Source organism: Giraffa tippelskirchi, chromosome 1 (genome assembly GCF_054371585.1).
Source record: "Giraffa tippelskirchi isolate mGirTip1 chromosome 1, T2T-mGirTip1v1.2.pri, whole genome shotgun sequence".
In the NCBI taxonomy this organism is placed as follows: Eukaryota; Metazoa; Chordata; class Mammalia; order Artiodactyla; family Giraffidae; genus Giraffa; species Giraffa tippelskirchi.
The window spans coordinates 150,754,768-150,780,603 of NC_137275.1; the positions used below are offsets into that span (position 1 = coordinate 150,754,768).

The following is a 25,836-nucleotide window of genomic DNA, read 5'->3' on the forward strand; positions in this document are numbered from 1 at the left end:
AGTATTTCATCTGCTAATACAGTGTTTGTGAGAGCATGTTACTTGGAACACTAGTTCAGTAGGATGTTAACAGGAATTATACTTGGGTTCCAAGTTTGGTATGTGATAAACTTAAGGAGACAGGTGTTTCTGTTAGCATCACTCAGTAGCTTTGCACTTGTGCCTTGTGTATCTGTAAGAAATGTTCCAAGATGCAGCATTTCTCACACATCATTGGCCACAGAACCCATTTTTAAGATTAACTCATAAGACAGAAATTTTGCAGAGCCTGTGTGAAAAACCCTCTTCTAGCTTATGTATTTACTCAACTCTCAAACATTATTTCTGTATTCTGGCCACTATTCTAGACACCATGATATAATAGTTTTCCTCAAGGAGCATGAGTTTAGGAGAATAGACTGACCGACTTACAGAACCCTCATTGCATTAACATATCATACCTGCTATGAGTGACACTCACACAGAGAACACTGAAGGCTTAAATGAAGGAGTAGCCAAGCCCTCCTCTCCGAGTTTGGAGGAGTTTAGAAAGATATTAAAGAAGAGAAGATGTTTGATTTCATCCTGGAAAAGGAAATAGATTTTACCACCTAGTTGAGGCATTGGAAACATTGGAAGTTGCTAGAGCCAAGGCAGAGAATTGTGAATCATCCCTGAGTTTGTTTGGTGTGGATCAAGTATGGCACAATGGCGAGCAAGGTAAGGTTGAAGCTGAAGGAGTGACAAAATTTGTTAGATTTAGTTGGCGGGGGGATATTATATGCACACATACGTACACATAGGTGTAGTGACCTTTGAAAATTTTTATTGACGATTTTTGATAGATCTGTTGTACATTGGTTAATTACATTGTATTAGAATCTGAAAGGTAAAAAGCAAAGGTAAAACAGTAAGAAGGAAAGTGTTACCTTTTCTTCACTGATGAAGTACTGAAACATAAGCAGACTCAGGAATTTCTCTGGAAGAACTCAGCCCTTACAAGGTGGAACCAGAACTCACACCAGAATCTGTCTCTGATTTTTGCCCATCACACAAGGCACCTGAGTCCTTAAGTCACCCAAGGCTGTATTAGCACTGTTGTAATAACAAGTGTAATTTTGAAGCTGAATTACAATTTGTGTTTAGCCTTTAGAAAGTGATGTATTTGTGGATTGAAGTAGAGATGCCTTTTAAAATATATTCTGTGCATTTTCTTCTCTTTTTCGTTTGTACTTTATTGAGCACTTTGAAAGGAACATTGCATGTGCTCTTCTCAAAAATTTCTTTGAATAACCCCAAACGTGGACATTATCCGCATTGTTTACATGAGTAAACTGCAGACTAGTGTGAAGTTAAGTCCGTTGCCCAAAGCCACACTGATAAGAAGTGGTGCAAGTCACATTTGGAGCCAGTTCTCTGTTTCTGCAGTACATGGTTTGAACTATTGTCCTGTACATCTTTTAGGACAAAATTGAGAGATCTTACAAGTTACAACCGAAATCCAGTCAGTAGATATTACCTTGAAGTAGTTGAAACGTGAAAGTGATCATTTGGTGAAAGGAAAGTATAAGCTGAGCTCACTGATGTCAACCTCTTTTTTTAACATGGTTGACCTGACCTGACAGCTTTCATAACTGGTAGAGTCATGAGTTAAATATGCTGTTAAGAAAGAATTTAGAGGTCATGTTGGCCATAGCATGTGAAAACTTGTCCCATGTCTGTGGCTTGCTTTATTGTAGGATGCATAGTTCCAGTGAGAACAAGATGATGGATGAGATTCCCAGAATGGGCCACTGAGTTAAATTATATTTTGTAGTCTTGCTTTTTTTTTTTTTAACTATAGTTGTCTCGTGGGACTTGGTAATTAACATGGCAGCTTTAGGGCAAACCAGAGTGCTATTGAAACATTTCAGAACCAGCCTCTTTGCTCATAAGAAACCCACCTCATTTGAAGAGGTGTCTAAACTTGTTTGTCAGTTTATGATAAGCAGAGGTGTTTCCTTAATGACAGTATACTTAAAACTCATTTGTATGAGTCTTAACAGAATCTTTTAAAGTATATTTGATTAATACCTCATTTCTATCTGCATATGGTAACTTGAAGTCTGGGTGGCTCCTTTCCAGGCATGAAATATCAGGCTGGGAATATATTGTAGTCATGATCATTTCTTTGAAAATATTTGAAATATCATGTGTAATGTGGTATAATTACAGTTAATATTTGGGCTTCCCTGGTGGCTCAGATGTTGAAGAACCTGCCTCCGATGCAAGAGACCTGGGTTTGATCCCTGAATCAGGAGTATTCCCTGGAAAAGGGAATGGTAACCCACTCCAGTATTCTTGCCTGAAGAATTCCAGGGACAGAGGAGCATGGCGGGCAACAGTCCATGGGGTCCCGAAGAGTCAGACATGACTGATAGAGAGGATTTCTTTGTTTTAAAAATTATAAAAACCTAAAAATGAGTTAGTGGCCTCTCTCAAAGTCTTTGTAAATATCCTTATCAACTTATATCTTTCCTTATATTGTTTAATCATATAATCTTGTTCTGAAAGGAACTTTTAGTACTTGATTTTAAATGAAATTATATTGTTGTATGTAAATCTTAAAATTTCAGTCAGTTCAATTCAGTTCAGTTGCTCTGTCATGTCTAACTCTGTGACCCCATGGACTGCAGCACGCCAAATTTCCCTGTCCTTCAACAACTCCCAGAGCTTGCTCAAACTCATGTCCATTAAACCGGTGATGCCATCCAACCATCTCATCCTCTGTCGTACCCTTCTCCTTCTGCTTTCAATCTTTCCCATCATCAGGGTCTTTTCCAATGAGTCATTTCTTCACATCAGGTGGCCAAAAATTTCAATAGGTTTGATATTTTTAAAGGTGTAGTTGAGGGTAAGGGGAGAAGGAACAATTCAAATGGATTTGTTGAGAATGTTTGCCTGAAGAAGTGATATTCAAGAATGAGAAGTTGTTAGCTGTGCGAGAGCTGCAGAAAGGGGGTGTCAGCAAGGACTCTGAAAAAGGAGGCTTAGTGTATCTCCGAAAGGCATTGTTACTGAACGTGGTGGGGAGACAAGGAGGACATGGCCCCAAAGAAGGATGCCAGTCAGGAGGACCAGGCCAGGAGTTCCATAAGGACAGAGCCATGTATTGTAGATATGTTGTATATTTGCACAATAGGAAACTGTTAAAAATATTGTTAGCATGGAGAATGATGTGATATGATTCGTCTGCTGTGAGAACAATGAAATGGCGGGAACAACTCTGGAAGTCAGGAGACCAATTACAATGCTGGTTCAAAAGGTGAGGTGTGATGGTGAGAAGTGATGGCTTGGTCTAGTTTAGTAAGGACATGGAGAAAGGTGAACAAATTCCAGGTAAGTTTTGGGGATAGAAATGATGGAACCTGCTAATGGATTAAATATTGGGAGTGAGGGAGGGGTAGGAATCCAGAATAACACCAACATTTCTGCTTTGAATAATGGAAAGTAGTATTGTTGTTGTTCAGTTGCTCAGTCATGTCTGACTCTCTACAACCCCATGGACTGCAGCAAGTCAGACTTCCCTGTCCTTCACCATCTCCCTGAGCTTGCTCAAACTCATGTCCATCGAGTCGGTGATGCCATCCATCCGTGTCATCCTCTGTCATCCCCTTCTCCTCCAGCCTTCAATCTTTCCCAGCATCAGGGTCTCTTCTAATGAGTCAGCTCTTCGGATCAGATGGCCAGATTGGAGCTTTAGCTTCAGCACCAGTCCTTCCAATGAACATTCAGGACTGATCTCCTTTAGGATGGACTGGTTGGATCTCCTTGCAGTCCAAGGGACTCTAAAGAGTCTTCTCCAACTCCACAGTTCAAAAGCATCAATTCTTTGGCAGTCAGCTTTCTTTATAGTCCAACTCTTATACCCATACCTGGCCACTGGAAAGACCACAGCCTTGACTAGATGGACCTTTGTTTGCAAAGTAATGTCTCTGCTTTTTGATATGCTGTCTAGGTTTGTCATAGCTTTTCTTCCAAAGAGCAAGTGTCTTTTGATTTCATGGCTACAGTCACCATCTGCAGTGATTTTGGAGCCCAAGAAAATAAAGTCTGTCAGTGTTTCTCCATCTATTTGCCATGAATTGATGGGACTGGATGCCATCATCTTAGTTTTTTGAATGTTGAGTTTTAAGCCAGCCTTTTCACTCTCCTGTAGTGAAAAAGGAAGAGTAGTATGGTGGTGCTGTAAACAAAAACGGGAGGATGGACGGAGAAATGGGGGTAAATAGAGACTAGGGAATTAAATTTTATACTTACTAGGGCTGTATTTCCTATGAATCATCCAGAGACCATGTCAAGAGCACAAGTGGATATTGAAATCTGGAGCTATTGAAGTTCAGATTTGGAAAGAATGCAGTAATAGTTTAACGTTTACATCAGTTTAATTCAGCTGACTACTGTACATTTAGGCACTGTGATAGGCGCTGCAGACAAGATTTGAATACAAGCTTCTTAGTAATTCTGTTATGCTTTTAAAAAAAATTATTTTTATTTATTTTTGTTGGACTTCTGTGGTGGCTCATATGGTAAAGAATGTGCCTGTGATGCAGGAGACCCACGTTTGATCCTTGGGTTGGCAATATCCCCTGGAGGATAATTGCTTTATAATGTTGTGTTGGTTTCTGCCTTACAACATCATGAATCAGTCATAACTCTGTGTGTGTGTGTGTGTGTGTAATGAATCAAAACTATATATGTATCTCCTCCATCTTGAGCCCCCACCCAATTCCACCACTTCAGGTTGTCACACAGTGCCAGGCTGGGCTCCCTATGTTATACATCAGCTTCCCAGAAGCTGTCTGTTTTACACACAGCAGTATATATATGTCAGTGCTACTTTCTCAATTCGTCCCACCCGCTGTGTCCACAAGTGCATTCTCTGTGTCTGTGTCTCTGTTCCTTTCCTACAAATAGGTTCATCAGTACCATTTTCCTGGATTCCGTATATATGCTTTAATATACTATATTTGTTTTTCTCTGACTTACCTCACTCTGTATAACAGGCTCTAGGTTCATATACATACCTATACATGTACAGGAGATGGATCAAGAAAATCCCCATGGAAAAGAAATGCAAAAAAGCAAAATGGCTGTCTGAGGAGGCCTTACAGATAGCTGGGAAGAGAAGAGAAGCGAAAAGCAAAGGAGAAAAGGAAAGATATTCCCATCTCAATGTAGAGTTCCAAAGAATAGCAAGGAGAGATAAGAAAGCCTTCCTCAGCGATCAGTGCAAAGAAATAGAGGAAAACAACAGAATGGGAAAGACTAGAGATCTCTTCAAGAAAATTAGAGATACCAAAGGAACATTTCATGCAAAGATAGGCTCGATAAAGGACAGAAATGGTATGGACCTAACAGAAGCAGAAGATATTAAGAAGAGGTGGCAAGAATACACAGAAGAACTGTACAAAAAAGATCTTCATGATCCAGATAATCATGATGGTGTAATCACTCACCTAGAGCCAGACATCCTGGAATGTGAAGTCAAGTGGGCCTTAGAAAGCATCACTACAAACAAAGCTAGTGGAGGTGATGGAATTCCAGTGGAGCTATTTCAAATCCTCAAAGGTGATGCTGTGAAAGTGCTGCACTCGATATGCCAGCAAATTTGGAAAACTCAGCAGTGGCCACAGGACTGGAAGAGGTCAGTTTTTGTTCCAATCCCAAAGAAAGGCAATGCCAAAGAATGCTCAAACTACGGCACAATTGCAATCATCTCACATGCTAGTAAAGTAATGCTCAAAATTCTCCAAGCCAGGCTTCAGTAATACGTGAACCATGAACTTCCAGATGTTCAAGCTGGTTTTAGAAAAGGCAGAGGAACCAGAGATCAAATTGCCAATATCCGCTGGATCATCAAAAAGGCAAGAGAGTTCCAGAAAAACATCTATTTCTGCTTTATTGACTATGCCAAAGCCTTTGACTATGTGGATCACAATAAACTGTGGAAAATTCTGAAAGACATGGGAATACCAGACCATCTGACCTGTCTCTTGAGAAACCTGTATGCAGGTCAGGAAGCAACAGTTAGAACTGGACATGGAACAACAGACTGGTTCCAAATAGGAAAAGGAGTCCGTCAAGGCTGTATATTGTCACCCTGCTTATTTAGCTTATATGCAGAGTACATCATGAGAAACGCTGGGCTGGAAGAAACACAAGCTGGAATCAAGATTGCCAGGAGAAATATCAATAACCTCAGATATGCGGATGACACCACCCTTATGGCAGAAAGTGAAGAAGAACTAAAGAGCCTCTTGATGAAGGTGAAAGAGGAGAGTGAAAAAGTTGGCTTAAAGCTCAACATTCAGAAAACTAAGATCATGGCATCTGGTCCCATCACTTCATGGGAAATAGATGGGGAAACAGTGGAAACAGTGTCAGACTTTATTTTTTTGGGCTCCAAAATCACTGCTGATGGTGATTGCAGCCATGAAATTAAAAGACACTTACTCCTTGGAAGGAAGGTTATGGCCAACCTAGATAGCATATTTAAAAGCAGAGACATTACTTTGCCAACAAAAGTACATCTAGTCAAGGCTATGGTTTTTCCAGTGGTCATGTATGGATGTGAGAATTGGACAGTGAAGAAAGCTGAGCGCCGAAGAATTGATGCTTTTGAACTGTGGTGTTGGAGAAGACTCTTGAGAGTCCCTTGGACTGCAAGGAGATCCAATCAATCCATCCTAAAAGAGATCAATCCTGGGTGTTCATCGGAAGATTTGATGTTGAAGCTGAAAGTCCAATACTTTGGCCACCTCATGCGAAGGGTTGACTCATTGGGAAAGACCCTAATGCTGGGTAGGATTGGAGGCGAGAGGAGAACGGGACGACAGAGGATGAGATGGTTGGATGGCATAACCGACTCGATGGACATGGGTTTGCGTAGACTCCGGGAGTTGGTGATGGACAGAGAGGCCTGGCATGCTGCGATTCATGGAGTCGCAAAGTGTCGGACATGGCTGAGCGACTGAACTGAACTGAGGTTCATATAACTCACTACTGACTCATATATCTTCCTTTTTATGGTTGAGTGATACTACATTTTATATATGTACCACAGCTTCTTTCAACTTCATTATCCATTCATCTGTGGATGAATGCCTAGGTTGCTTCCATATCCTAAACAGTGCTTCATTGAACACTGGGGTATATATCTTTTTGAGTTGTGAATTTCTTAGGATTAGTGGGATTGCTGGGTTATATGGTAGTTTTAAAAGAAATCTCTGTACTGTTATAGTGGCTGTATCAGTTTACTTTCCCCATAACAGTGCAAGAGGGTTCCCTTTTCTCCACATCCTCTCCAGCATTTATTGTTTGTAGGTTTTTTGATGAAGGCCATTTTGATTGATTTGAGGTGGTACCTCATGATAGTTTTGATTTGCATTTCTCTAATAATGAGCAGCGTTGAACATCTTTTCCTGTGTTTATTGGCCATCTGTATGCCTTCTTTGGAGGAATGTTTGCTTAGGTATCTACCCATTTTTTGATTAGGTTGTTTGTTTTTCTGATACTCAGCTGCACGAGCTACTTATATATTTTGGAGATTAATCCTTTGTCAGTTTTCTCATTTGCAATTATTTTCTCCCATTCTAAGAACTGTCTTTTCATCTTGTTAATAGTTTCCTTTGCTGTGCAAAAACTTTTTAAGTTTAATTAAATCCTATTTTGTTTGTTTGTTTTTAGTTTCATTGTCTTAAGAGGTGGGTCAAAGAATTTTATGGTGTCTAGCCTTACATTTAAGTCTTTAATCCATTTTGCGTTTATTTTTGTGTATGGTGTTAGGGAGTATTTTAATTTCATTCTTTAACATGTAGCTACCCGGTTTTCCCAGCACCACTTATTGAAGAGGCTGTCTTTTCTCCACTGTATATTCTTGCCTCCCATAGGTGTGTGGGTTTATCTCTGGGCTGCCTATCTTGTTCCATTGGTCTGTATTTGTGTTTTTGTGCCAGTGCCATACTTACTTGATGACTGTAGCTTTTTAGTATAGTCTGAAGTCAGGAAGTTTGATTTCTTCAGCTCCATTTTTCTTTCTTAAGATTGTTTTGGCTCTTTGGGGTCCTTTGTATTTCCGTACAAATTGTAAAATTTTTTGTTCTAGTTCTGTGAAAAATGCCATTGGTAATTTGATAGGGATTGGCTTGAATATGTAATCCCTATCAAGTAACCAAATGGCATGCCAACTCAACATCTGAAAAACAAAGATCATGGCATCTGGTCCATTACTTCATGGCAAATAGATGGAGAATCAATGGAAACAGTGACAGACTTTATTTTCTTATGCTTCAAAATCACTGCAGATGGTGACAGCAGCCATGAAATTAAAAGACGCTGGCTCCTTGGAAGAAAAGCTATGACAAACCTAGACAGCATATTAAAAAGCAGAGATGTTACTTAGCCAACAAAGGTCTGTCTAGTCAATGCTGTGGTTTTTCCAGTAGTCATGTATGGATGTGAGAGCTGAATCATTAAAAAAGCTCAGTGCCAAAGAAAGTGGAGAAAGTGCTTTTGACTGTGGAGTTGGAGAAGACTCTTGAGAGTCCCTTGGACAGCAAGGAGATCAAACCATTAAATCCTAAAGGAAATCAGTCCTGAATATTCATTGGAAGGACTGATGTTGAAGCTGAAGCTCCAATACTTTGGCCACCTGATGCAAAGAACTGACTCATTAGAAAAAAACCCTGATGCTGGGAAAGATTGAAGGCAGGGAGAGAAGGGGACGACAGAGGATGAGATGGTTGGATGGCATCACCGGCTTGATGGACATGAGTTTGAGCAAGCTCTGGGAGTTGTTGAAGGACAGGGAAATCTGGTGTGCTGCAGTCCATGGGTTGCAAAGAATTGGACACAGCTGAGTGACTGAACCAAACTGACTTTGATAGAGATTGCATTGACTATGTAGATTGCTTTAGATAGTATGTGTTCATGTGCTAAGTTGCTTCAGTCGTGTCTGACTCTATGAGACCGTGAGGACCACAGCCCACCAGGCTCCTCTATCCATGGGATTCTCCAGGCATGAATACTGGAGTGGGTTGCCATGCCCTTCCCCCAGGGATCTTCTCAACCCAGGGATAGTCATTTTAACAATATTGATTCTTCAATCCAAGTCCATGGTATGTTTCACCATCTGTGTCTTCTTTGTATGCTTCTTTATATCAAGTCACCAGCATAGTATTTAGCATGTAGAAAACATGTAGTAAGTTTATGCCAAATGAGTAAATGATCTGGAAATAAGGTAATGGCAGAGTTTCTTAATTTAGAGAACTGATTTTCCACTTGTAGGCCTGCTCTGAATTCTTTCATATGTATAAGAGGTGAACTATTTTTATAAAATTGATTTGATACTATCAAAATATTTTCCCTCAGCTTTCTATGTAAGTGGAGACATATCACATAGGCTAAGCTACATTCACTCCACAGTGTAGACCCTGTTTTATCTCTAACATATTTAATGTGGAGTGTCTTTAGATAAAATCTCAGAAACATTTCTAAATTGACTTTAAAAATATTTGAAACTCATGTTTTCCTTTCCTTTTGATTGTTTTTACTGCTTAAAAAGTTTTGTTGTTGTTGTTCAGTTGCTCAGTCTTGTCCAACTCTTTGCAACCCATGGACTGCAGCGTGCCCAGCTTCCCTGTCCTTCACCATCTCCTAGATCTTGCTCAAGCTCATGTCTGTTGAATTGGTGATGCCATCCAACCATCTCATTCTCTTTCGTCCCCTTCTCCTCCTGCCTTCAATCTTTTCCTGCATCAGGGTCTTTTTTAATGAGTTGGCTCTTCAAATCAGGTGACCAAAGTATTGAAGCTTCTGCTTCAGCATCAGTCCCTCCAGTGAAAATTCAGGATTGATTTCCTTTAGAATTGACTGGCTTGATCTCCTTGCAGTCCAAGGGACTCTCAAGAATTTTCTCCAACACCACACTTTAAAGGCATCAGTTCTTCAACACTCAACCTTTTTTATGGTCCAAAGCTTAAAAAGTTACTCTTGTTCTTTTATATATGAATCTTTAGAGATTATTAAATTCAAATTAAATGAACTTTAAAGTCATGCTTTTTAAAAAATATTTTATTAAGCTATAATTAATTTACAATTTTGTGTTAGTTTTTGGCTTACAGCAAAGTGGTTCAGTTATAAATGTACATAATAGTTTACATTTACTAATTCCAAACTCCCAATTCATCCACATGCCCCACTCCCCTGCCCCTTGGCAACCACAAGTCTGTACTTAGTGTGAGTCTTTTTCTTTTGTAAATAAGTTAATTTTTGTCATATTTTAGATTCCACATATAAGTGGGATCAAATTGTATTTGCCTTTGTCTTTCTGACTTAACTTAGTATGAAGATCTCTGTTTATCCTTGCTGCTGCAAATGGCATTATTTCATTTTTTTTTATGGCTGAGTACTGTTCCATTGTATGTATGTATTTGTGTATGTATGTGTGTGTATGGCAAAACAAATACAATATTGTAAAGTTAAAAAATAGAAAATAAACTAATTAAAAAAAAAAACATATCAAGTTGAAGAACAAAGGAAAAGCTTGAAATCTTTGTATGACCTTCCCAAGACCTCAGAGTTGCTAGATATCAGTTAATAAAATATTAAAGAGAAAAAAAAATAAAAAGCAGAGACATTACTTTGCCAACAAAGGTCCATATAGTCAAGGCTATGGTTTTTCCAGTGGTCATGTATGGAGGTGAGAGTTGGACTATAAAGAAGGCTGAGCACCGAAGAATTGATGCTTTTGAACTGTGATGTTGGAGAAGACTCTTGAGAGTCCCTTGGACTGCAAGGAGATCCAACCAGTCCATCCTAAAGGAGATCAGTCGTGGGTGTTCATTGGAAGGACTGATGTTGAAGCTGAAACTCCAATACTTTGGCCACCTGATGCGAAGAGCTGACTCATTGGAAAAGACCCTAATGCTGGGAAAGATTGAGGGCAGGAGGAGAAGGGGACGACAGAGGATGAGATGGCTGGATGGCATCACCAACTCAATGGCCATGGGTTTGGGTGGACTCAGGGTGTTGGTGATGGACAGGGAGGCCTGGCATGCTGCGGTTCATGGGGTCGCAAAGAGTCAGACACGACTGAGCAACTGAACTGACTGATATATATGTACACACACACACACACCACATCTTTATCCATTCATCTATCTTTGGACATTTAAGTTATTTCTGTGTCTTGGTTATTGCAAGTGGTGTGCTGTGTATTATCGATGGTGTGCGTAAATCTTTTTGAATTACAATTTTTTCCAGATAAATACCCAGGAATGGATTGCTGGATCATATGACAATTCTGTTTTTTTGTTTTTTAAGGAATCTCCATAGTGTTTTCCATAGGGGCTGTACCAGTTTGCATTTCTATCATTAGTGTGGAGGGTTCCCTTTTCTCCACATCCTCTTCAGCATTTGTTATTTGTAGACTTTTTAGTTATGGCAGTTCTGACCAGTATGAAGTGGTACCTCATTGTACCCAATTTTTTTGCATTTCTAAATAATTAATAATGTTGAGATCTTTTCACTTGCCTGTTTTCCATCTGTATGTTTTCTTTGGAGAAATGTCTATTTAGGTCTTATGCTCTTTTTTTGATGGAGTTGTTGGTTTTTTGGTTGTTATAGTTGTATGAGCTGTTTGTATATTTTGGAAATTAAGCTCTTGTTGGTCGCATCATTTGCAAATATTTTCTTCCAGTCCATAGGTTGCCTTTTTGTTTATGGTTTCCTTTGGTATGCAGAAAGCTTGTAAGTTTGATTAGGTCTCATTTGTTTATTTTTGTTTTTATTGCTGTGGGAGACTGTGAAAGTCATGTATTTAGCTCGTGTTCCTCCTTTTCCATAGGAATGACAGTAAGTGCTAATAAAGATGGCTTGGGGGTGATTGTTCGAAGCATTATTCACGGAGGTGCCATTAGTCGAGATGGTCGGATTGCTGTTGGGGACTGCATCTTGTGTATTAATGAAGAATCTACTATCAGTTTAACCAATGCCCAGGCACGAGCCTTGTTGAGAAGACATTCTCTTATTGGGCCTGACATAAAGTAAGTATCATTTGGACCATAGTTTGGCTTGGGAAATAAAGGAATTTCAATCTATTAATCAGAATTATTTTTCTCAGTACATACTTCTGTTTGATATACAAAAATGATCATATATTTAATACTAATCACTGAAGAATTTGACTATTCCTGGGAAGTTATTGATTGCATTGATTGTAGACTTTAGGAGAGTATATCTGCAGTCAATAACTTCTTAATACTAACAGTACTGAAATACAGTTGACCCTTGAACAACACAGGTTTGAATTTCTAATGTCCAAATATGCATGCATTTGTTTCAGTAAATATACAGTTGCCTCTCTGTGGGTTTCATATCCTAAGACGTAGCCAACCTTGGATCCAAATTTCCATCCGCGATTGATTTAATCCATAGATGGAAGACTTGTGTATACAGAGGGTCAGCTGTACTCTGGCATTTCGTATATAAGGGATTTGAGCATCCATGGCTTTTGGTATCCAAAGCACCTGGAGCCAAACCCCTGCAGATACTTAGTGACAACAGTATTTCAAAATAATGTTGCCTTCCATTATTTTTAATTTTCCAGCGATTTCCACAAAAATCTTTATATGAGATATGAGATCTCTTTTATTGAGCAGGATGGTCCACACTTAGGAAGTTACATAGAAGTTTGGATTGGCCTCAGTATAGCAAATTGCACTACCTAATGATCGGTACTAATACTCCAAGTAAGCCAGTTCTTTAGGGGTCAGCCATGGAAAAGATTGTAAAGAAGCAATCTGACCCATAATTTACCCTTTGTTGAACTGCTTTTCAACCCATATAAGAGAATTCACAAAAATGCTCTCATGGTCTGATGGTAGCTCATGTAGAAGAAGAATTTAAATGTCTCATCATCCCATAATGTACTAAAAGCATGTCATATATGTGGTTTGTTTTTTAAATCACTAAACATTTCTTGAGCCAGCATAAAAATCACTACATAACCTTATTGTCACAACTCAAGAATGTAATAGCTTTCCTTTTTTTTCCTCTATCATTAATAATTGAATATTTGCATTTAATGTGTAAGGGATAAAATAGTAAAATAAGAATTCAAAGAAAGACTGTTTACTTTGAATTGATGTGATGAATACTAGTATGGGAGACTTTTGTATTGATATGGTCTTACTGCATTCTGTATTGTTATTTTATAAATATATATTGGTAGAGCTTAGGTAAGAAAGATTGTATTTAAAATCTGTTTTTCATTTTTCCATTGATAAAAAGCAGAAAAATGTATGCTGTTTAGTTTAGAGTGGGTTCTGTTGTCTTATAAAAAGGAGATTTTTATTTTTAGGGTGTAATTTCACTAAAGAACTTTCATATTTTTAATGCCTTTTTGGCTTTTATTTTATAATAAACAGATCATCAGGTCATGTGACACTTTTGTGATTATTTTATTAATCATGCAAGTAAGAGTGAAGATCATTAAACATTTCAGTGCCTCTACAGTAAATGAAAGAGAAATATTAAGTGCTTTCCTCACCACTTGCAGGCTAGTGTCCATTCCTTTTCCTTCAAAGATGAATGATAAGGATCTATATGCAGAGTCTTTGCAGCTGGAGTTTTAGCTTATATATTTTAGAAGTAATCTAAACAGATGACCTCATGACTGATCATTTGATTTATTGTGTGATAATGCATGTCTTATGTCATGAATCCTAATGCAAGTCTTCTGTCCACTTTTTGGCACTCTGAGCGCTAGAATTGGTACTTGGTTTTAACTTTGCCTCTCAGTTGTAAATGTGCTGTAGAATTTAAAAACTGGCCAGAAAATAAGACTACTGTGACAATGATTTAGCTTAAATCTTGTACCTAGTCAACTCTGGAAAAGCTAAAAAGCTATCTAGTATGTTTTCAGGCTACAGTCTTTTTCTCCTGTCCTGTTTTGTTTTGATTTGTTTTGTTGCTTTTTTTTTCCATCCTCTGCTGTAGCACCAGAATTTACCCATTTATGCCTTCATGAGGTTTATTATGACTGTAAAGGGTATCTAGAAATCCTTAAATATCTAGAGATTCATAAATAATTGCTTTAGGATCCCAGGAAGCAAAATGTAATGTAGTATCTTACATTAGAAAGAGAAGAAAAATCCTACAACCTTCTCTCCTCTAGAAATCAGTCTGTCAGTCAGTCTTTCTTACAAGTTCACGTGGGTGCATACACACACACAGTCACAAACACACCCACAAATCACCTTGATTTCTGCTCGAGCATATTATTAAAGCTGTGATTTACAGGGCTGTAGTTTTGACTCATTGGGTAAATGATAAAAAGAAATGAGAATAATAGAATCCTTTTTCAAGTAAATGTGTCAGGTGATAAAACAAATAGCCATTTGGATTGACCAGGGCTGAGCAGCATGTTCCATACATTTTGCATGATGTGGTTTTGGCCCTTTCTTCTCCCTTTCACTTGCTTTCACAAACAGAAGGTTTAAAATTACTTTGAAAACTGTGGGTGATTTCTCCCAAACAGAAAGTCTAATCCTTCCATTACTGTGAATGAAACCATGACTTTAAGTGCCAGTCAAGTGTTACAGTCATTGCCTTGATCTAGGCTCCATCCATGCCTCTTCTTGATTTCTCGTGAGGAAGCTGGCTTAATCTGGGGTAGTGGTAGAGAAATGTATTGTAAGTACTTAATAAAAAAGTACTTTAATTGTTTCAATTACATAACTGATTGGTTTTAGTAAAGCATTGCTTACTGAGACAGTGAACTGGCTTTCTTTTTTGCCGTTTAATAAGAGAGATGGCTAGGAACTGAACATGTGTGCCTTCGTGCATGCCTGGGTAGATAATTTGCATTTCAAGAGTTCAGAAACAGACAGATGAAGTTCCAGGTTTCATTATTTTCTATGGAAAACCAGATGTGAAGCCTCACCAGAATGCATTCTGTCTCACTTCACACTCCACCTTGCCAGGGGCGCTTATATTTCTGTAATAATAGCCAGGGTTCTGTGCTTTGCGGCAGCTGCTTGTAACATCTGCCAGATAATTACCAAGCTGAATCTGAATTCACCTGCCTTAACCTAAAGTGTGGGATGAATTCCTGATCAAGGAATAAAAGATTGATTGCAGTTACATTTTTCTGTGCTTGTTAATAATCACTGCTATAGACGCCAGTAAAGAGCAGATGCTTTTCTGAGGGAGGTGTAGATAGGAGGGCTGTGGAAAGGGGAAGAAGCAACCAGGAGCACCCACTTTTAACTACATATGTATGCATCTCACACTCAGCACAAGACACTGACATTTGTTAACACCATTGTAAAAAGATGCCGCGGCGTATGCTTCACATTCTAGATTCTCTGCAGCACCTGCTGACGATCGAGCCCCCTTTTATGTGTGAGTATCGGTGATTCAAAAGCTCATTATGGCTGTGTGTTACAACTTGTCTGTGAAAACCACTTTGTGGTTTTGTAACATCCCTATGCAGGGATAGATCCAGAGAGAGATTCAGTGTATATATGTTTTCCTATTTTTTTTTTTCTTTATATAAGAGCATACTTCCAACAGAGCTCTGAGAAGGTTACATTTTCACATTGCGCTGGTGATTGTGAAGGACTCATTTGAAAATCATGTTTTCCTACTACTGAACCTTTCTAGCTCTTTTGTTAGGGGGTTATCACCTCTGGATTAATAACTGGCACATTTGAGCATCACTGAGGCTGTTTTCTTGTACGCCATGTATAACCTAAGGTTAGTTTTTGCCTTTGAGAATTTTTAACACTGCTCTCAGATAAGCTGTTTTAGTGTATTTATGCAGTTCAGTATGTGTTTTGGTGTTCTTGGTCGGTGTCTGGAGGTTTTGTATGGCCGTGTGACCAGGCGTGTATTATAATTGCTCTGCATGGGCTAATGCACTGTGGGATGCTTGTTCCAGTGCCCTTGCTGTATGTATTGGGCTAAATATATGAAAACTGCTTTCTTTCTCCCTTCCCCCTAAAATATCAGAAAAATATTTCTAAAACTCTTCCTTGGTAAACCTTAACACCTTTGAACAAATACAGAGAAGAATTCATTTTCAACAATGTCTCTGATAGAAGCATCTTTTCCTTCTCAAGCCAATTAAAAAATTAAATACTTTGAACTGATTATTCTTATTCTTCTTATGTTCTAGCCTTTTCACCCCACCTAGCTTTTTTTTCTTAAGGTTTTATTTATATGAGTTTTACCTTTACTGAACCTTCAGAAATAATTTTCAGATATAATTCAGAAATAATTTTCTTGAATAGACTTTTCATTTATGTTTTATATGTATTTTTCTTTGTGTAAAAGACAGTCTTCTTTACAAGCATAATGTGTTCTGCATTTTTGACTCATTATTTTTGAAGGGAAAAATGCAGATTTGCTATTCAGTATATTTTTGTTACACTGTAGAGACGATATTTTTGTAGATGAATAAATAAGGTAGGGCCAGAATTAGAATACAGCTCTCTCACCCACACTAGTCCTAAATCATTGAATTGTGTTTTTTGCTTCAGTTGGATCCTTGAGATGAAAGTGTCACAAAGTGTCATAAGGGTGCCAGCTTCTGCCAGAATGATCGGATGTGGGGGCCAGGCTGACTGATGCTGTTAGAGCGCTGTTTTATGTGTGTGTTGTGCTTCTTGACTTACAATAGCCTCATCAAAAGTGACGTCCTTTTTGTGATTGGGGATATGGAGATCCGTTGGTGGGTGATTTACCTTACCAGAACACTCCAGAGAAGCAACAGAACTCTGTCCTCTGACTCCAAACCTAAGCCACCTCACAGAGTGAATGCCTTTTATGGAATCACCAGTATATATTATATATCTTCCTCACTCAATAAATTATGCCATTAGTATACTTCTATATTATATTATTATCATGTGAGAGGTAATCCTTTATCTTTACCCTCCAGTACTAAGATTTTGATACTTAAACTATCTTCACATGTAAGCTATGGTTAGCCGGCATAATAGTCTTCATGATTTTTGTGTTGTGCATTTTTGATACATGCTTTTGTTTCTTTGTACAAATATCCTGAAATGACTTGAAGTCCTTTCTTTCACTTGCCATACCATGTATTAGTTTGAGGATCTGGACCAGACTACTTCAACAGATGTGTCAATTGTGTAGCCTCTTAGGACAGCAGTAAACTTGAATTTTCAGATGTCATTTCTAAGCATTATAACTATAGTCAGCAACTTGCTCAGTGCCTTCCACATTATAGGCATTCAGCCACCATTTATTGAATTAGTATGTGACCATTCAAGTGTCAGGCTTTTTCTCTGAAACCAAAATGAACATAGACATTGCTACATATTAGTAAGAGAATCTTTCTATGCACTGATAAAGGTTTAACTTCAGACTTAAGAGTTAATACTTTAATAAAGCTTGGATATGATTACTGATAGTACTTGTTAATGTGCATACTTAATTGTGTTATATGGGAGAATGTAATTTTGAATGCCCAGTGTTTTAGTAGAGTTTACCCAGTTTGTTTCTGCTAAGGCACCAAAAATCTTTGGAGAAAATAAATGTTATTACTGAAAATTACTTTTCTAAGGATTTCTAGATCTCTTTAATTAAAAAAAAAATTGCTGTTAGTCTTCTCATTTGGAAATATATATTACGCTGTTTTCCTCCCCCATATGACTATTGGTAAACAGATAATTATCAGCAGCTTTTAAATTTTTAATTTTTATTGCCTATAGAATACTTGATCCTTTTGAAGTTAGAGTCTCTACTGAGTAAGCTGATTTAAGTGAGTTGTGTGAAAAAGTAGAGATGAAGGGACAAAATAAGTTTATCTCATATTTTGGAAGATTCTCCCAACAGGCAGAGCTTTGCTTTCATGGATTGTGTCTTGTTCCAGAATTACTTACATACCAGCAGAATATTTGGAAGAGTTCAAAATAAGCTTGGGGCAGCAATCTGGAGGAATAATGGCACTGGATAGTTTTGCTTCCTACACTGGGAGGTAAGTCTGCTATGTGAATGAGCGATACAGCAAGTTATAAAGAAGAGTTTTGAATCCAGTGTCAGGGAGGCCTAGCAATGAAAAAGACTGAATTCTTTTTCTCTCTTTCAAGATTAAAAAAAAAAAATCACCCCCCTTTCCCATATTACTGGGCTTCCCTCATGGCTCCATGGTAAAGAATCCACCTACCAAGCAAGAGATGCAAGTTTGATCCCTGGGTTGGAAAGATCCCCTGGAGAAGGAAATGGCAACCTGCTCCAGTGTTCTTGCCTGGGAAATCCCATGGGCAGAGGAACCTGGCGGGCAACAGTCTATGGGGTCATAAAAGAGCTGGACGTGTCTTAGCAGCTAAACAACAGCAACCCATTTTACTTAAGGAATGATCACATATTGTGAAAAATTGGGGAAAAATATGAAAAATCAAAGCAAGAAATTAAAACTGTCTTTAGTTGTATCAGTCCATATGCCACTGTCAACTTACTGAGTTTTGGGGAATTTACCTCAGATATGACTATGGTTTCATTCACTCCCTGGAACCTACAATTTGTTTGGTATTGTATCACTTTTCCTCTGTCATAAACATTTTCAAACTTTATTTATTTACTCATTACCATACATACAGATTCACAAACATTTTTAATGGTTATATTTTTACTCTTTTGGAGAATGTTGAGCTGAACGTCTTTGTGTGTATACAGGTTAGGTAATAGAATGTTTGGCTTTTTACAGCCTCTTTATGCACAGTGTATTGAGAACCTTTGAATAATACAGGAAATACAGTTTTTTTCCTCCCTTAGGAAAGAGAGAAACTAGATTTTGATACTGCTTCTGAGTTTAGCACAGGAAGAGAAATAATGTCAAATTGCTTTTCTGGAAAGAATACACTATACATTTTCAGCTGTGGGCCTGTTTTTTTCCAGTTACATTAGCAGCTGAGTAACAGATTTCTCCTTAAGCATGCTGTAAAGAAGAAATAGCTTTGCAAACATTCTGAGGTCTGCTCATGAAAGTTGTAACAACCCATAACACTCTGGTGTCCAGTGACTCTGCAGGCATTGTAACATCACATCACTCTTTCCTCTGCAAATTGTACGTGGCTACAGCTATGCAGACAGTGTTAAAGAAGGAAAGGTTTGTTATGTGTTTAATAAAGGGAAGGAATGTCATGGCCCAAAGGGCCCCTTGAATTTTATGGGAAAAAGAGTATTCATTTCACCCTTTGCAAAGCTCAGCCATACTTCTCTCTAGAATTTCCATCTTAGGGCTAATGGCATGAATTGATTACAGCTACCTGGTACTTCCTATTAAAAAGCTGCTGCTGCTAAGTCACCTCAGTCGTGTTTGACTCTGTGCGACCCCATAAACGACAGTCCACCAGGCTCCGCCATCCCTGGGATTCTCCAGGCAAGAGTACTGGAGTGGGTTGCCATTTCCTTCTCCAATGCATGAAAGTAAAAAGTGAAAGTGAAGTCGCTCAGTCATGTCCAACTCTTAGTGACCCCATGGACTGCAGCCCACCAGGCTCCTCCATCCATGGGATTTTCCAGGCAAGAGTACAGGAGTGGGTTGCCATTGCCTTCTCCCTAGTAAAAAGCTAGATGTAGTAATTCCAGCGTCCCTATGAAATACCATTTCAAATGGCTTAATTAGAGAATATGACAAGATAACATGATATTCTTATTAAATTCTGAGGCCTTAAAAGCACTCACAATTTTAATATTAAAACAAAAAAGCCACTTTCAGCATGTTGCTTCTCTCCTAGCACATAAAGGAAAAGGGCCTGAGCTGTCAATGCTGTGAATAACTGCTTCCCTGCAAAAAAGTGTATTTGCTGTTAATATTTTGTATTTGCTCAAAACAAAAACAGTCTGCATCCTGTTTTCCTCCTTTAGGAAAGGCAGAAACTAGATTTTGATGCTACTGCTGAGTTCAGAAGGAAACTGAGTGGAGAAGGAAATGGCAACCCACTCCAGTGTTCTTGCCTGGAGAATCCCAGGGACAGAGGAGCCTGGTGGGCTGCCGTCTATGGGGTTGCACAGAGTCGGACACGACTGACGCAACTTAGCAGCAACAGCTGAGTTCAGAACAGGGAAAGAAATAATGTCAAATTGCTATCCTGAAAAGAATGCACTATACATTTTCAGCTGTGGGCCTGTGTTTTTTTCAGTTATATTAACAACTGAGTAACACATTTCTCTTTAAGCATGCAAGGGGAATCGGCACCAGAGAGATTAAATTACTTGCCCAAGTTTCACAACTAATGGGTGGAAGAATCAAGGTTAAATGCACATGGTCGGGCTCCATGTTTTTAACCATTGGATCCAAAAAAGGAATTGTACTAGCCCTGTATAAAAATATGGGGCAGCATAGCATGGAGGTTAAGAGCTCAGGTTTTGTAGTAAACTGGCCCAATTCAAGTCTCATCTGTATTCCTTTACTGTGTGACTTTGTGCCAATTTCTGGTATCTTAATGCACATATAAAGAGTGTTACTTGTTATAGTTGACAGAAACTTACTTGGTATTCAACAATCAAACATGAGCACCGAGAAGTCTAATTCATTCTTGGCTGAATGAGTGTGGGGACGCAGAACTTGTTCATTCTGCTGTGGCGCACACGGCTTGAGTCCCGTAAACCCCACTTGAAGATGGATAAAGAATAATCAGCACGTTTATAGGAATGTATCTGGGTTAGTGAAGTGATTTGAGATTGGACCGTCATCTGAAGAGAATGGGGTTTTTTGTGTGAGAAGACACCAGGTATTTGTATTTGTCATCTTACAGCTCACAAGGCAGGAGCATATGATGTGCTGTGTGACTGCATCTGAGCAGCTCCCCCTACCTGGGCTTTAGGGTAATAACTGGATATTTTAGAGAAGGACTCTTTCTTACTTCCCATTCCTCTGTGTATTCTGTACCTGCTTTTTCTGCCATATAATCCCCAGTGGTGTTTCCAGAGGGTTAGGCTCTGCTTCCCCCCATTGCCTTGCATCTTTCAGATTGAGGTTCACTCAGACTATTTCATTCTCAATCAGCTTCTTAACATCATTTTGAAAATCTTTCTTTGGCTCCATTCCTGACAGTCCTGCCCCTCAGTCAGGCTTAGTCTCTGCGAGCCCAGCCTCATTTAGAGCCTCCTTCCTCAATTACAGAAGGGGAATTCCGTCACACGACTGATGGGTAGGAACCACAGGCAGGTGGATTTCCCTCTGACAGATGAAAAGCAAAGATCTAACGTTCAGGTCAATGAAAGAATGAGGCATTCTGGGAGAGCCCGGACAGTTGTTTGGCAGAAATGTTGGGAAGCACATTCAAGCACAGATGGATGATTAGATTAGATGACTTCTGATCTCAAGGTCTGAAGATGATATAATTTGACAGAGTTCAGTATTCCTGTTGGGGGAGAATGGATATAATTTGAACATATGCTATCTTCAGATTTTTTTCAATTTCTGTAAGTATCAACTGCAAGTTTTTATTGAATTAGAGTTTTTAAAGCTTTCTCTATTTTAAGAAGAATATATGGATATATTTCTTTAGAAATCCAATTTTTCCTAACTGCATAAGACCATGCCATAATTGATTTAATCATTCTTTGTTGTCCTGACAATACCATTTATTGATGCAAAGTGTACCTTTGGTAAAAACAAAATATTTTTGGATGGGATTATTATTTTACAGTTATATTTATAGTCAGTTAAGAGATTGGACACATTTTGTTACATGCTTGGCGTTTGGCAAAATCTGAATTACTGTAGAAATTGACAACTGACCTTGGACTCAAGTGCCTGTAAACTGCTTCCCGTAAGAATACTGTGGCTGGCTCCTTTGGATGGGTGGAAGCGGACCATAAGCATTTTCCATCTGTCTTCAAAATGAAGGGAAAGCATTGGTCTGTCCTGAGGAGGCAGAGACGCTGCACTCCTGGCATACTTGATGATCAACTCTGTCAGGCCAGGGATCCAGTGGGACTGTACAAGCTTATAACACACATGGGGTATCTACCTTCTCACACATGGGAAAAATTTAGGAAATACTTGTTGAATAGTTGTTCTTGAAAATTCTGGCATTTCCCCATTATTTTCATTCCCTTCCTTCCTTTGTCCATGTTTCATTAGGAAAGAAAAAGGCTAGACAAGACACTTTATGTTCTGCTATATCTCCAGACTCAGTTATAGTGCTGTGTACTCAGTCATTCAGTTGTGTCTGAGTCTTTGTGCCCCCATGGACTGTAGCCAGCCAGGCTCCTCTGTCCAAGGATTTCCCAGGCAAGAATACTGGAGTGGGTTGCCATTCCCTTTTCCAAAGTATCTTTCCAACTGAGGGATCAAACCCACATCTACTGGGTTGGCAGGCAGATTCTTTACCACTGTGCCACCTGGGAAGTTCAGTTATAGTAGATTGATTCTAGTATGAGGTTTTTATTTTATGTAATCAGGTTTTATTTTCCCTTTAATGTAAAATATTATATACTTACTAGCCAAGTGTGGTGAAAATATAAAGCAGTTCTGTATTTTTAGCCAAACCAATAATAAAGTACTTAGAAGACAGCCTGTGTGGTTTTACTAAGATTGTGGAGTAGTCACTGTCTAACTCTTTATCAGAGACATTCCGGAGCTACCAGAGCGAGAAGAAGGAGAGGGGGAAGAAAGTGACCTTCAAAATGCAACCTACAGCAACTGGAATCAGCCTAGGCGGTAAGGACTATTTCTGTCTTCTGCCTACTCAGGGTTTAAAGATAGAGAGAGGTGGTTTCAAGTACTAAATTACAACTTGCTACTGTGACTTTGGGCAAGCTGTTTAATATTGCTCACCGTCCATTTCTCTGTGGCCACAGTGGAGAAGATAGTATGTATCACACAGGGTTCACACTAACATGTATGTGAGGATTTGGCACATAGTAGGGACTAAATAAAATTGACTAGAGAAAATTATGCATAGGTAGTTGAAATATTTTCTGTAGAGTTTATCTTAGGCAAACCACCAAATGTTAACTTGAATTTTTTTCTAGTATTTGTAGAAAGTAGATATTCAAACATATATATTCAAAATGTATGTGTGAGCATCTTACATAGGCTGTGGTTATTCTAACCCATGGTCTTTCTAGAATGAATTTCATATATAATAGGAATGATGACTTTCCTAAATCTACTCATATATACCTCTGTATATCACTAAGATGTATTTTCGTGTACTGAGTAGAAGAAGATTCAGTTTAGTAGGAATTTAACGAGTCCTGATGATTGACAAGATGAGAGGCAGATAGTTTTGTAAATAACAGGGAAATATAAGACATAAATCCTGCCTTTAAGGGAGCTACTACGTATTGAGTTAGGCAAGGTGTAGAGAGACACAAAATAATGAAAGAAAGATGTAAGGTATTGTGCATTAAGGGTAAAATATAATCAATGGACACTTTCTCTGAACAGATTTAAAGTTGACCATCAGAGAGGTGCCTTTTACATATTTATTTACTATTTATTCTACAATGAATAAACTTTATTTATTTATTTATTCTACAATGAATAAATAAAATCCTCAAGTTAGAAAAATTTCTACTCTTGATGTGTAATACAAGCTTTGTGCAGTGGCATTATCGTAGCCAATGAGGTTTATCCAAGGCGCGATTATTGCTAATTGATGTGTAATATAGTTTGATGATTTGCCTAGCTCATAAATGAACTTTAGGCTGCATCACTTGTAAACATTTTCTAGGTTGAATCATGTTCAAAGGATAGGAAAACTTGTATGTTCCTTTCATAAGAAACAGCATCTCCAGGCAAATAAAATGACTTTTGGATTTGAATTTTGTAAAAGTTGTTTAGACTGCTTTAAAAAATCCGTCTTTCTACCTTATTGCCCACATTGAGAATAGAAGTGCTAGATTTGTAGCAGAAAAAATATAGTAATATGTTGTGTGCTCAGTTGCTTGGTTGTGTCTAACTCTTTGCAACCCATGGACTGTAGCCTGCCAGGCTCCTCTGTCCATGGAATTTTCCAGGCAGGAATACTGGAGTAGATTGCCATTTTCTACTCCAGTTATATGATGTTAGGTTTTTTGTTTATTTGAAGATAGAGGCAGAAGTAAGTTAGATGTAATTATAAATATAGTTGGAATTATAAATACTAGATGGATATATATGTATATATACACACACAAATGCAATGGAATATTATTACTCAGTCATAAAATAGTGATATTTTGCCATTAGCAGCAGCATGGATAGACCTAGAGGCTATTTTGCAGTGTGAAATGAGTCAGATAGAGAAATCCTATATTTTGTCACATATATGTGGGATCTAAAAAATAAACCAATGTATATACAAGATAGAGACAGACTTACAGATATAGAAAATGAACTAGTGGTTACCAAAGGGGAGAGAAAAGTCAGGAGAGGCAAATTAGGTGTGAGGGATTAAGAGATGTAAACTACTATGTATAAAATAATAAGTACCAAGGATATACTGTATAGTGCAGGGAATTATGGCCATAATCTTGTAATAATTTCTAATGGAGTTAATCTGTAAAAATACTGAATCACTGTACTGTGTCGCTATACTTCACTTAAATAAAACAGTTTTGAAAGAGTAATTACATTTTTAATTTAAAAATAAAAAAAGTAGAACCTTTAACATTTGAAAGAGAATTTAATATCATAATGCACTTAAAGTCCTTAGTACAATGCCTGGTACACAGTGAGGCCTCAGTCAATGGCTGGTCTTAGCAGTCATCAGTGTCTTCATTATTATTCATACCAGAGCAAGTGAAAATTGTTGAGCACAGGAATCATTATGAAATTTTCTTACGAGGAGAAATTGGGTACAACTTCTGGACCAGAAGATTTTTATACTTTAATTCTCAATTTTAACCTACACATCATGCTAAGAGATGTCTCTAATGGTGGTAACTAGTTTACTGAGAGAGTATGTCTACAGATTCTGTAAATCTTAAAGAAGATAATCTGCCCTCACTAACCATATGGAATCCCTCAATTTCTTTTAGGGGAGAAGTTCATAGAAGTTCATGAGGAAGCTTACCAAAATAATTAGAGCTTTTAGTAAATAAGGAACAAGGGTCATGAATATGCTTTACAGCATTGGAAACGTGCTGGACATTCTTTCATGCAGTCAAGAAAAATTTGTAAATAACCTGTGTTACTCTTTTATTTTGCATGTAATTTTCATGTGCAGGATTATATCATACTGTATGTATCATTTTCTAGCTTGCTTACTCTTAAATGAATGTCTCTGTACACTATCATGTGGATACAAAAATAACTAATTCATTCAGTTTACTTGTGGCAGTGCCTTTCAGTATATGAATATAGCTCAGTTTATTTTCAGATTGATATTTGAGTAGTTAACAGTTAATTATTATAATAATCCTGTGCAGTAAGTATATTTTCTTACACATTTGGAGAATTTGTCTAGATATGTATTCCAAAGGGAAATTGCTGACTTGTAGATTTAGCTCTGTTATTTAGTGGAAGTTGTCAAATTGCTTTTTAAGGTGGCTGTACCAATTTTTACTTTTATTTCCAATATATGAGAGCTTTTTTCCCCCCATATCCTTGTTACCACATCATATGATCATCTTTAAAAATGCTTTTATCAACCCAATGGGTAGAATATGGTACGTTGAGCCCAGTTACTCTTGGTAAACAATGTGTAAGCATGACAGATTGAGGTGCTGGCTTACAGGTTTGTTCATTTGTCATATGAATTGAATATTATACCTTGTTGACATTACTTCAGTTATCACAGTTATCATTATAAAAGTAATCAGATTTATTGATTGCTTTACTAAGTC

At 38.1% G+C, this 25,836-nt stretch overlaps 1 protein-coding gene and 1 pseudogene across 22 annotated transcripts in view; both read left to right on the forward strand.

The window, feature by feature from the left end:
• The window catches only part of MPDZ (multiple PDZ domain crumbs cell polarity complex component), a 212,908-nt gene that overhangs the window by 95,636 nt on the left and 91,436 nt on the right, over positions 1 to 25,836 (forward strand). For all 22 annotated transcript variants that reach the window (XM_081570360.1, XM_081570365.1, XM_081570379.1 and 19 more), the window contains 3 exons: positions 11,867 to 12,065; positions 17,924 to 18,028; positions 22,631 to 22,723. In XM_081570360.1, the coding sequence (XP_081426486.1) occupies positions 11,867 to 12,065; positions 17,924 to 18,028; positions 22,631 to 22,723 (397 nt within the window). The remainder of the gene's footprint in view (positions 1 to 11,866; positions 12,066 to 17,923; positions 18,029 to 22,630; positions 22,724 to 25,836) is intronic.
• Positions 23,603 to 23,668, forward strand: LOC145521521 (U4 spliceosomal RNA; annotated as a pseudogene).